Source organism: Polypterus senegalus, chromosome 13 (genome assembly GCF_016835505.1).
Source record: "Polypterus senegalus isolate Bchr_013 chromosome 13, ASM1683550v1, whole genome shotgun sequence".
Classification (NCBI taxonomy): domain Eukaryota; kingdom Metazoa; phylum Chordata; class Cladistia; order Polypteriformes; family Polypteridae; genus Polypterus; species Polypterus senegalus.
In genome coordinates, this window is record NC_053166.1 from 75,241,740 (window position 1) to 75,255,788 (window position 14,049).

The 14,049-nt window shown below is 36.9% G+C and overlaps 1 protein-coding gene across 1 annotated transcript in view; it reads right to left on the reverse strand.

Annotated features, from left to right (window-relative positions):
* Window positions 1-1,742: 1,742 nt before the first annotated feature.
* The window catches only part of si:dkey-151g10.3 (serine/threonine-protein kinase WNK3), a 321,517-nt gene continuing 309,210 nt past the window's right edge, over window positions 1,743-14,049 (reverse strand). Inside the window, exons 23-25 of the mRNA XM_039776345.1 lie at window positions 13,402-13,616; window positions 7,754-7,953; window positions 1,743-2,152 (exon numbers count right to left, since the gene is read on the reverse strand). Of these exons, the coding sequence (XP_039632279.1) occupies window positions 1,793-2,152; window positions 7,754-7,953; window positions 13,402-13,616 (775 nt within the window). The 3' untranslated portion in view covers window positions 1,743-1,792. The remainder of the gene's footprint in view (window positions 2,153-7,753; window positions 7,954-13,401; window positions 13,617-14,049) is intronic.

Sequence of the window (14,049 nt, forward strand, 5' to 3'; positions counted from 1 at the left end):
TGATTGGGACCCTCAATAGTGGTGGGGGGCACCATATTGAAAGATCCAAGCCTGTCAGGTCAAATTTCACTAAAGACATTTCTACATTGAACCAACAGGCTCTTAATTCAAACATAACTCCTAACACCCATAACTGTTTTTCTCTCAAGTATATATTAACATTACAAATCAAGTAGAGATGGATCTTAGCACCCACCTGCCTCACAAGAAACAGTAAGAATAAAAAATGCAATGGTGCAAATAAAACTCAAACTAAAATGTCTTCATTTTATTCTTAAATTCACATTTTCATCCAGTTGTCGGTGACTAGAAAGGATAACAAAAGTGCCTTGCTATGGTATCACTAAGGGAAACTACAGGCTTGTTTTGTAACCAGCTTCACCGGGTTACTTTACGTTAAGTATTTTACCGTCTAACATTATTTAAACCAAGGGCTACAAAATTTCTCTTGTGCCTGACTAGTGTAGAACCTGTCATATGTAGTTAATGGACAGGAATACTTTGTAAACAAAGTCAGGATCCGTAAATTATCACCTCTTCATTTAACAAAAAGGTGCAGCCAATAAGCTCTTCAGTTGGACTCAAAATACAAAGTTGGTACCTTTGAAAATTAAATGTGAATTCAAAATAATTAGACAGGCATTTTTAAGAATACAAATATCAAAGAAATACCATAGGAAGGCAAAGAAAGATACACATTTATTCACATTGGCACACTGGTGTGATGTGCGTTTTCTCAAGCCATAAAGTCAAAGCAAGAAATAGAACAATACCAATAGCTGCCAAAGACTGATAAATATATGCTTCATCACAAGTGTAGACAATGGGATGAAGAACAGAGGCAATCCAATGTTAAGCATCTGAAGGATGTTAACATTACAGTACACAATTTCTGTCAGCTAAATGCCTCCTACTATATACCTGCCTTCAAACCTGTAATAATCTCTCCGACAAAGTAAATGGCCCTCAAAAAACACCAATTAGTTTTCAACAAAAACTGGATTACTGTGCATGAAAGCCGAGAGATGCTGTTCTTCATAAACTACTAATACTACCGTAGCTATATTGGAGGCAATCATGCTGATGGGAGCAACCTTACAATTTTACAGTTTAGACTCATAAAACCATTTGGTCTCATCCTTAACTTGCCACTTGAGCAAAGCAACTCAAAGTGAAGATACTGAAATAAGATGAATCTAACAAATTTAGTATTTGATGAGCAACCCAATATGAATACCTGTTTTGCACAAACCAACCTTCACCACTTGTGTTGTCTCACATCTGGACCAATGTTGACATTTTGTGAGGTTAGCATTAGAGGGTAGACATATTTTATTCATGTAAATCCACAATAATCAAATCTTTAACAAAGATCTGACTGGCAAGGTCTAAGGCTGGCTCTACAGCAGATAGAAAACAGGGGCCACTGTGTCTCATAATGTACTTTAAATGAGGATAAAACTATCCTAAAACTACTTTGGAAAAGGCAAGTGGGTAGTGGGGGAATACTTTGCATTTATCTCTGCCTTTTGTTTTTGATGGAATATTTGTAAGGTAGTCAAACAGGTTTCCATTTTTTGTAGAGAACAATGAGATAAAACTGGAAACAGTAATAATTACACTTTCACCTCAAACCATGCACAACCATGGTGGTCACATACATGGTTTAGACATTGACTCCACAAAGGCTCCCCAAAATGTAACAGGCAGCACTTCTTTAGACTGCACAAGACAGTCGAATTTCTCCCCAAGAAACCCATTAGAGGCCAGGATCCTTAAAGGCGAGAATATATTATTTTGGTCCAGGAGGAGTTCCAGAAGTTTTCTGAATTACTGAAGCAGGGTGCATTACATTCCCAGGTGTTGTGAAGTGGCCCAGAGCCTGAGACGGAGAAGGAACTGAAGAGGAGTGTTGTGGCAGTGCAGAGGAAGGCAATCCAGACCACTGTGAAGAATAAGTGGAGCTTGCAACAACACTATAAGGACAGAGTTGTGGCACTGCATACGCAGAAACGGAAGGTGTTGCAGTGACTGGGGCCCCCTGGAAACTAGGCGTAGAGGATGCAGAGGATACAGCCACTGGTGCAGTTTGTACGGGGACTGTTCCAACATTAACAGGTGTTACAGATGAAAACCATCCTGGGGAAGGGCCCTGTAATAAGGAAAAAAGATAACATATTAAGACACAGTCAAATGTGTTTTACACACTTTAAAACTTTACAACCTCCTTCATTCTGTTGGATGTAAAAATTATGCTTAAGCAGATTCTGCATTTCAGGGACACACTGTGTAGGCTTCTCAATAATCAATATGTTGAGCATTCTAATTCCTCTGTGTCCCAAAGAAATGCAGTGACAGTGGCACACATTCAAGCAGATAAACCACCACTGGCATGGAGTTCAACCATCTTCTTTGAAATATGAAACATGACCACTTCAAGAAAAACACAGTATTAAAGTGTGGTTAATCATACTAAAAATTTTAGTACAGTTGTTAACATTTCACAAAAAAGCAATGTAGCCAAAATGTGATTATTAACAAATACCCTTCAATACTCAGCCACGCAGTAAAGACAGAAAATGTCAAGGAACACTCAATTATGACACCTTTCTAAACAAATTACCTACAGGAACACATGACAATGGACACAAAGTGGAGGCTTCACCTGATCAACTTTGTTCTGTTAAAAAAATAAAGTGTTGGGCATCTTTCAAAAAACGTGTGGTGCCTAGTGATTACTGACATGGCAGTTTCAAAAAGACACTATGTGAATCCAATTTTGTAAATAGAATTTGGAGTGGAAACCATAGCTGATACTTGAGCTACAGATGAATCAGGAATTGCTCCTAGGTCTCTAGGCTCTAAAATTAGAAAGGAGGTGAAGTAAATTCATGGATGTATTATTTTAAAAGGAAACTACATGGTTTGACAATTTGAATTACCTAATAAGACACTACATATCTTCATGAAGCAGTTCTAAAAACAGATAGCCTTCAAACCGATTACTAACAGGACAAGTTTTTTCTTTGTAATGAGGAAACAACATATCTTACATTATAAATTTTAGTGTGACTAACACTCAAGTATCCATATTTGAGAACAATGTACCTTGCATGTGCATGTATTTTCACAAAATAAGCACCAAGGAAGAAAAAGACTGGAAACTTCACTTTTGCTAATGAACTGAAATATTTTCAAATATGTGGAGTGCTATTATGCTAAATATGTATAGTATTATTTATTTTAAAATGAAAATGCCGAAGTATGAGGTGATATACTGTACATTCTAAATGATGGGTCATAGTACAGGTTGAGCAGGGGTGGGCTCCCCAAATGCTTTGTAGCGAAAAACGTTAATTTGTTTGCTAAGTTTGACACGACTCATATGTTAATCTTAAAATATGATGTTAACTGGTTACCTCCTGCAGTACAAATAGAAGATAGACCGCAACAGACTTGCCACCTAGGAGATTATCCGAAAGTAATTTCCTAACAAATAGCTGGAAATGTTGAAAACTACAATAAAAAAATGCAATATTGCTGTGAAAGCAGGCGTTCTACTGTCCATTGTTGATGACGAATACAAGCAGGAGGATGCGGATGAGCTATAGAGGTTGACAACAACTATATGCCACATCTTACACAACAGATGCCTGCCAAGCTGGTGTAAAAGCAACACAGGCTGTCATCTAAACTGTGTTTGGATGAATATTTTGCTTTGGTTTATCTTTGATTTCATAAGAGGTAGATGTCTTATTCTTATTATTGTTTATGTGGAAATTCATGTACTGAAGAAGAGGTTAATTTTTTTAAACTAATTCTGTTACTGTTAAATTGTGAACATCCATGTACATTTGAGGAAAAAAACAGTTACAATTGAAAGATAACCTTTGAACTATAAGTATGTTGTCAAGGATTATCTCCATCCTGAATGGGCAGTGGTTGTCTTTCTGCAGCAATGAATGGTTACATTAACTCACACTTAGCAGAAAGCTGCAAAAGTGTTTACTTAGTTGCTTATATACAGGGTTTTGCTTAATTAGTAATTTAATGTGATGGTGTTTTCAATTTGCCTTTCTTTTGGCACTTTTATTTTACTATAGCGCTAATGATGGCACTTAAAATGTACTGTCCATTATTTAAAATTGACTTGTAAGGCTTGTTCAAGGGTGGAGCTTCCAATGTTGTACTCTATAGTCGTGGCCAAATGTTTTGAGAATGACACAAGTATTGGTTTTCACAAAGTTTGCTGCTTCAGTGTTTTTAGAACTTTTTGTCAGATGTTTCTATGGTAAACTGAAGTATAATTGCAAGCATTTCGTAAATTTCAAAGACATTTATTGACAATTACATTACGTTTATGCACAGAGTTAATATTTGCAGTGTTGGCCCTTCTTTTTTAAGACCCTAGTATGCTGTCAATCAACTTCTGGGCCAAATCCTGACTGATGGCAGCCCATTCTTGCATAATGCTTGGAGTTTGTCAGAATTTGTGGGGTTTTGTTTGTCCACTCGCCTCTTGAGGATTAACCACAAGTTCTCAATGAGATTAAGGTCTGGGAAGTTTCCTGGCCATGGACCCAAAATTTCTGTTTTGTTTCCCGAGCCACTTACTTATCACTTTTGCCTTATGGCACAGTGCTTCATCATGCTGGAAAAGGCATTGTTGATTATCAAACTGTTCTTGGATGGTTGGGAGAAGTTGTTATTTGAGGATGTTTTGGTACCATTCTTCATTCATGGCTTGTGATCGGGACACAACCAGTGCAGAGCTTTCTCATGAATGGCAGCAGGCAGGTGTGAGCATAGACATACATAGGTAGACGCCGCATTCACTGTGTTGCCCAGTCGACACAATACGTTAGCGCATCCGTCATATTGCGAGTGATAAAAGTGCCATTTAAACTAATACAGGTAGACGTGGAAACCGGGTTTTCTGATTAAAAAACAATAACGTTTAAAACAGTATCATTTACATACAACATATTTTGGCGAATCGTTTATGTGCGATTATTTATTTCCATTTATACACTAATAATGTCAATTATTAAATAATTCTAATAATTATTATTAAATAATTCCTCCCATATAAGTAACATTTCTCAGACTGCCTTGTTCTCTCTCCGAAACATTTCTAGACATTTCTTACGCAACACAGTACTGAAGTATTGGTTAATGCCCTAGTCACCTCGCGTATAGATTAATGCAGTGTTATTCAACCATTTCACTGGAGTGGAACACTGCGCGAATGGTTACCTTGCTCACAGAACCCTGTGCAATTATCCACCAGTATGTCCTATATCCTTAGGACTTTTTTGGCGGAACCCTTGGCTAGCACTCACGGAACCCTGGTTGAAAAACACTGGATTACTGTAATGCTATTCTATTTGGCATCCCACAAAAATGTATCCATCTCTTACAACAAAATTCTGTTGCCAGGATAATAACCTGCTGTTCTAAATCCACTGAACATATTACACCTATTCTCTCTCAACTTCACTGTCTCCCTGTTCACTACTGAATACAATACAAAATACCGCTCTTAACATTTAACGCTCTTCACAGTCTTGCTCCCCCCTACCTCACTGATGTCCCAAAGACTTACACTCCCTCTCACTCACTCAGATCCTGCAATTTGAGAGTATTGAGTCTGGCAATATGGTGCAGCTTTAGTTTGTGACAGACACAACTAAAGACATGAGCATAAAATGATGGTTGTCATTTTCAAACTGTGCTTCCTCAATGTGCACCTTAAAAAAAAACACATCATCTGAACCAATCTCAGTCCAAACAAACTGATTGATCAAAGATACGCTGACAGCTTGCCATAATGTCGACTGTTGGATAACACGCTCAACTACTTTGACCACCTTGACTGTACCCTCCGAAGGAATCTCAAACCTCCTTTGTTTTTAAATGTGAGCAAGTGGTAGCTTTGATCATATGATGCGAGTAGAGCATCTGTTACCAAACTAGCATGGCACACATCACAGGACAGCTTTCTCAAAATCCCGTCTAAGGCCTACCTCCCACTGTTTCCTGAGGTGGATTTCTTTGGGAAACCTTCAAAGTTTGAGAAACGTTAATAGTTAACAACAATCTACATAGTTAGTGACTAAATACGTTTAGCCAAAACATTGTTTGGAGGCTCACTTGAGCAAATAAATGCATAGCTTTGCTAGTTTAGCCTGGCGTAGCTAAAGATTATAAAATAGGATTTTCTAATGACCAAATATAACCAAAACAATTGTTCAGCCTTACCTATGAAATGTAATCCCTCAGGATCTGGTTTGGACCGTACAGCAGTTTGTTAAATCCCAAGCAGCAAATGCTTGAGGCATCTTTATCAATTATTTCACTCCACAGCAGTGCCACTCGCAATATGGCGGCGACGTTGACATACGATGCTGTTAGTCATGCGGCATCTAGTAATTCTGTATCTATGGGTGTGAGTGCATCTGCACGCACAGTGAGGCAAAGACTTTCGGAGGATGACCGGGTGTTAAGATGGGTAACAAAGCCACTTCTCTCCAAGAAAAACATCAGGGACAGACTGATATTCTGCTAAAGGTACAGGGCTTTGACTGCTGAGGACTGGGGTAAAGTCATTTTCTCTGATTAATCCCCTTTACGATTGTTTGGGGCATCCAGAAAAAAGAAAAGGTGAGCGCTACCATCAGTCCTATGTCACACCAACAGAAGCATCCTGAGACCATTCATGTGAGGGGTTGCTTCTCAGCCAAGGGAGCGGACTCACTCACAATTTTGCCTAAGAACAGAGCCATGAATAAAAAATGATACCAAAACACCCTGAGAGCAACTTTTCTCCATCCAAGAACAGTTTGGTGACGAACAATGCCTTTTTCAGCATGAAGGAGCACTGTGTCATAAGGCAAAAAAACAACAACAATTCTGACAAACTCCAAGAATTGATTATACAAGAATGGTCTGCCATCAGTCAGAATTTGGCTCAGAAGTTGATTGACAGCATGCCAGGGTGAAATAATTGCAGAGGTCTTGAAAAAGGAAGGGCCAACATTGCAAATATTGACTCTACAAATAAACTTAATGTAATTGTCAATAAAAACATTTGAAACTTATGAAATACTTGTAATTATACTTCAGTATACCACAGAAACATCTGACGAAAAGATCTCAAAACACCAAAGCAGCAAACTTAATGAAAACCAATACTTGCGTTGTTCTCAAAACTTTTGGTCACGACTGTACTTTTGAGCATAGGATTTCCGTCTTAAGAAGCCAATTAGAAACATGAGTGAAAGTTGCTTGTTAGTTACATATGTATTTCTTTAAGTCGTTCGTTATTTACTAAGTACGAACGCTTTCGGCAAACTCACCCCTGAACAGTTCATGGATTTAACATGTTTTCTCCAATGCTTCCATGAGTTTCATCCTGAAATCAAAGGATCATTTCATTGTTCAAACACATCTTGTCAGTATAACAGGTCAGTGCTATTGTGTGTCTCTGTCTTTATAACCTGGCATCTAAATAAGGTTCTGATTACCTACTACTGTTAATAGCATATGATGAGGAGATAAAGAAAGTATTACAGAGGTCAACATTAGTTTAAAGAAAACAAAATGTACTAACTCAATAAGATACCAGTACAAAGTAAATGAAAAGAATGATTACATCCTACAACAGTCTATGGATTTGTTAAGAGTATCTGACTAATACAACTGCACAAAACAAAATCTTAAAGCTGTCACAACAGTTGTAAAACTTTGTTACCTCAGATGGTGAATTCCAAAAGGCAAATTCCTGTTTCTGCTGGATTTGCTTAATCTGATTCAAACTGGGCTTTAAATGGGCAAATCCAACTGCTTCTCTCTTCCAGTCATCTACTAACTTATGCAGCTCATCAGTAAACATGGTCTTCTTGCTAGATGACTCTTGAAGGCAAAAGTTAGCACTGTCGCACATCATGGAACCTAAAATGAAGGGGAACAGATGACAGTGGGAGGAAAAAAAGGATAAAACATTTCCATAATTACATTCTTAAAAACAAAAGTAGATCTCATTCTCCTACTAGAATAGCACATTTAACCTTAAAAAAAGCTTCCTTAATATTCATTTACTTATTCCTCTGATAAAATGCTTAAGATGATATGTACTGAAATGGCAATATCTGTGCCTGGTTTAATAAATTAAATATATCTAAAAACTGCTTGTGGAGCGTTTTATAAACCACTTAAACCTTTATAGCAGTGGTTCATGCTAAAACATTCCCAGGAATATTTCGGCATTAGGATAAAATATGTATGTGTAATTTGGTTATGTCTTTTGAACATACGACACTCTACTAGTGATTAAACGTTTTAGAACACATCAGTTTTTCTTAAAATTTAATCAGCTGAAATGCAACATATGACCTAAAATGCTGAAAAGGTAAGCAGTAAATTGCCAGAGGTATAAATTTGAAGTTTGTTAGCAAAAACTGAAAAAAGGAAATATTAGAATATTGTAAATGGTCCTTGTTCAGGGAACCACTAATAGATTACAACCTACAGATGTTCTGCAGCAATTGAAGTAAATTAAACCTTGCAAGTTGAAGTAATCAATTAGAGCTGCTGTCCCCACTTCTGCTGATTACTTAAAAGTCTGTCTTAAAGCAGAGTTGAAACAGGCTGTGTTACTACACACCCTTAAGTAATACTTATAATGGCAAAAAAAAATGGCAATTAACAAATGAAAGACGACAGCATTGTTGCCATTATAAGTATAGGTCGTTCATTTAGAAAAATTGCCAAAAAAAAGAAAAATCAAAGTGTCAAGTGAGTATGGTGTCCTACACAATCCAAAGGCAATTGGAAACTAGAAGAAACTAATAGGAAGAGATATGGCAGACCCAAAGTCACAACCCCAAACATTAAAAGAACTGGGATAGGCTGCAGTTTCCCCATGGCCCTGCTCTGAATAAATAGGTTTGGAAGAAAGATGGATTGGGGTATTTATGTTTTATACATGAACTTGTTAATACTGATCTGAGTCTGCATTTAGTGAAGAGAGCTATACAATAATAAACTGAACAAAATCTGTATTGTAAATACTTTCAAAAGGTGTAGTCCCCACTAGCTAATATGTTCTGTCTACACTTGGAATACTTCAGTTTACAACCTTTGGAACTAGAATCAACCCCAGCCAACAGCAATATGTGGAGTAACACTAAATGCAATAAAATTAAACAATGAGAATTTATTTTGATGCCAGTTGAAGTACCTGCCGTTTCTTGGATACATTAGTATAATGGATTAAGGTAAGAAAGGTAATATTTGTGTGTGCTAATGAGTCAAGAATTTGATCATTTTATACATGATTGGATCCTATTATTGCTAACTCCTTGTAGGATTGGAACCTTGATTGCTACTTTCTTTGAATATCCTGGTTTATAATGTGGTGTCTTGAATGGTGGCAGCGTTGTGGCCTCACAGTAAGAAGACCAGAGTTTGGGTCACGGGTGCTTCCTGAATGGATTCTGTATGTTCTTCATTTGTCCATGTTGGTTTCAACCTATATTTCAAAAGACATGCAGGTAAAGAGAGTTGGGAATGGAATATTGACCTGTGTGTGTATATATGTTCACTCTGAAATGGCCTGGTACTCGGTCCAGGGACTTTTCCTGCCTTGCGCCTCAACCTTCTGGGATTACCTCATGTTGCATCATAACCCTGGTCTGGTAAGTGGGTTTGGAAGATGGATAGCTGTTTAATCACACATAAACTGTATGCCTAATTGAATCTCTATATCTGCATAAAGTCTAAAGTAACAGGGCTGGAAAGGGTTGGGGCTTATAGACATCCCAGCAGGTTTCTGTATTATCATAGGAGACCACAGCAGTGGCAATTTTCCATAATGCTATAAATATGATTGGAAGTTTAAATCCTTCTATATTGATTTAAAATTGGTACAAATCACAATACTGTATTGGCATTCAAACCAACAATTAGGACTGCTTAATATTAACATGACTTGAATAAATGTCTCCCCATCAAGAAATAGTTTATGAATGCTCTCCTCAGTCATTCTCTTTCTACCATATTCTGAACAGCAACTCAGCATGCTAATAAAAAAAACTTTCATTTTAGCTTATTTCTACTGCACTTAGCAACAATATGTGTTTGATAGTGTTGGATTTTTAAAAATGTAAAGTTATGCTTTCATAAAAATATAGTGCGATCATTTAATTTCAGAGCTACTGCCAAATGAATGCAGCACATTAAAATACCTATCTGTATGTTTGACCAGCATGGAGCATGCTGCCGCTATACTTGTTCGGTGTTCCAAATCTCGCTGCCTTGGTTATGTACAATATAACATCACAAAATAATAGGTAGAGTTGGGAAAAACAACTGAGTTTCCTTTTGCATACAGTTTCTGAAAACCGATGCTAGGCTTTGTTTGGTATGTGATTTGTGCAACTGCAAAAATTCTAATGAAGGTTTTTTTTAAGTTTTCAAAGGTTTTTGGGGGTAGAAATAAAGGTGAATTGCTCTAAAAGGGTTTGGCAACACTATGCACTCCTTTTGGACCCATATCATTCTCAGAAATGGGTCTAGATGACAATACATCAGAAAAAACTGTATTTTTAAAATTGAACATGGCTAAGCAAAACCCATAAATCATAAACAAAAGCTGTGGTCCAGCGAGACAATAAAAATGTAAACAAATGCCTTAATATTTACTGGATACTAAAATATTAGATTACTGATCTGCATATCAATGTTGTTTAAGGAGGAGGAAACAAGAAAAAAAAAAACCAAAACAAACAAAAAAAAAAAAAACTATATTTAGGCACTGTAAAAGGAGAATGGCTATGCTCTTCATTTTGCCTACGTCTTTATCCATGGCACCCTTCGGCAACAGGTGGGTGGGCTGACCTCTTAAAGTCATCACCAAGCACCATTATTGACATTATTGAATGTTGATGCCCAGACATGAATTGCCATTTCTATTCTGTTCACATCTAGACAAAAATAACTGTGAAAGGTCACTTAGTATCACTTATATACATTCAGTATACAGAAGCTTATTTTTATTTCACAAGATATTATGGTGACTTGACCTATGACAGAACCAAAAGGTGAGGTTCTGCAGTGAATACATGGGAGCCATGTGTGCTGCAGCAGCTTAAAGGGAGGTGGACTGAACTGCAGAAGAGGTCAGACATGGCAAAGAAAAGAAGCTGGCTGGTATGACATGAAGACTTGAGAGGACAGTGATTTTCTAGAGCAGTTTTTCCCAAGGCCAAATGTGGGAGCTGAGTAGGGTCCTTTTTAAAGGGACAATAAAGAACCACTAAACAGCTGCATGTGTCTGTTTGCAAGTCCTTCCTCTGCTGTACCACAGGTTGTTACAATAATTCCTGCTGCAACTGGACTTACAACGTATACCTTATTACAGACTCGATGAGAGAGAACATTGAGTACACATTTAGCATGCAATCAAACATTCATCCATTCATCGCCAGCCCGTGGCTTAAGTGACCTAAGAATTTGCCTAGGCCCCAAGCATCCTGGAGGGCCCCTGCTGGTGTTTTTTGTTACTTGTAGGTGGTTGGAACAATTGATGTTCTACTTTAGATGGGAGGTATTTGATATGTTCACTTTCATAGAGTGACATTTTGTAGCTTACATGTTCTTTATGGGCTGGCAGGTTGGTGGCAACTTCCAACCTATGATAATTAATCTGATGGCTAGTGGCATGTGTTTACCTATCAGAGAGAAGGTGCCACAATAATGTATAAAACACACACACTCAGAAAAGCAATGCTGAATTAATATCTACTGTATTTACAGTTGCTAACCATTAAAATATTTTGTGAGGAAATCCATACAAGAGATTTCTCTGCACCCTAGAAGCGTCCACAACAAAGGAATCAGTATCTCGCCTCACAGAAAAGAGAACAGAACTGTATATTATTTAACTATTTTAAATAATCATTCAAAATTCTCCACAAGGGACAACTTATCACATGTGAGAGATAAACCTGGGCTAGGACCGATTATAATTGCTTCTCATGAAGGAAGGAAAAAAAAAAAAGGATCAGCCTCACTGTTATATTTGTTAAGTCAGTTGTATTTTGCCTAGCACAGGCCTTCTACATTTACTGTTTGAGAAGTCTGATTCTCATGGTTTGCTTCAATAGAAAGACACTTATTCAGTTTTATAAAATAAAAAAAAAAAACTCTCTGGCTACATTATAAAAATTCAGATTATGCCTTTTTTACATGCCAATTACACAATACAGAACATTGTGTCTTACTGATACAGTACCTTGTGTTTAATATCATTTACTAGTTGTGTAATATTCAATGGAATATTAATTATTCCAGTTATCTAGGTACTGCAGCTTGCAGGAGGTTAAACATATTATCAATATTTATGTAATCAGGCTAGAATAATTTTATATTGCATCTGAATAGTGTATTTTCAGGTGCACTACTGAAAAATGTTCAAGCACCATCCTCTGTGTCTCAACAGCCCTTGCACTCACCCTGATCTTTCAACATGTGAGACAAAATCTTTGGAAATGCACCACCACTTGATCCTGCTTTTTGGTCTCCTCTCATATTCTGTTAGATGTGATTTGGTTAGAAAAGGACAATTTCAGAGAAAGAATGGTTTCACTTTTCCAAAAGGAGAGGATGGCAGAAGCTGCCATCACCATTATTTTATAAGAACATTAGTTAATCAAGTAAAAAAAAAAAAAAAAAAAAAAAAAAGAAAAGAAACTGTGTCACTTACTCCAAGAAGCAGCAAATGCACCTATACTTCTTAGAAACCATGAAAATAGTCCAAAACACTCAAAGCATACGACAGCTTGGAAGGCTTCAGAAATGTCTCTTAAACCTGACTCAACGCCCATAAGGAATACTTTGATATTTACTTTTTGTTCCACTTTTTGCTAAGCTAAACTTTAAATTTAAACCTCTGGTACTTTACTGCTTACATTTTCACCATTTTAGGTCATTTATTGGATTTCAACTGACTGAATTTGGAAAACTGAAAAATCTGAGGTGTTCTAAAACTTTTGACCAGTAGTGTGTATGTTATTTTAAATTTGTCTTAATTGTATGTTATCTTAAAACTCTCAGATCAAGCATTTTATAAAATGTGTCAGAATTCATAAATGATACAGGTTTGCCAGGACACTGTCTAACACATACGAGAGGCCACCTTTCTGGCTCTTTTGTCATATGCTTCTCTCTGCTTTGGGCAGTGGAAGGAGGTTGTGTTTGTTTAATTTATGGATTTTTTTCCTTTTTTTGAAGCCCAATGACTTTACTGATATGTTTATGCGAGTGCCTCTGACTAAACTTTGTGTTGTTACATGTACTTTTTTTACTTGAATAAAAAATGTGTTATTTCCTACTACTTACCATTGCTGATAAAGCCATTGTCCGTCTGAGTGAAGGATTGTGGTCTGCTCCGCAGTTTTCCCTTGCTTGACCTTTGTCGCCTAGGTGACAAGCTTTGATTGGAGCACTGATGAACCGGTGTGTACTTATGTTCCTTCAGCTGACGCAGTTGCTCATACAGTTCATTCAGCTCTCGACTCTGTTGTGCTTGAAGTGTTACAACTTCCTGAATGTGTCTATAAGAAAACAAAACTACATTAGAACAGCTTTTAGAATACAAAAAAAGTCTCAGATTTGCACAGGAAATATTTAATTTGAATACTGCAATTAGTTACTAGCAACAAAAAAAAAAACAACACATAACAATTTTGTTCTACTTGGTAGTAGTAGTTGAGAAGGCTTAGTCAATGAGGCAGTTATTAATGCATTGATAATTAAGGCAAGACTGATACTTAAATCTTCAAATATTAACACTTAAAAAATAATTCTTTTGCATATATACTTTCCTGCTGTAGATAATTCAAAAGACATTCAAGCTGAAGAAAGGCAGTCTCAGATCTCAAGCACTCAAATACTTAGAAGTTTTATAAATGACTTATGATTGACAGTCTGGTGGCAGATAAATGTCAGAGCTAGAAGCATTACAGTATATTTTGCTGCAGCCAGACG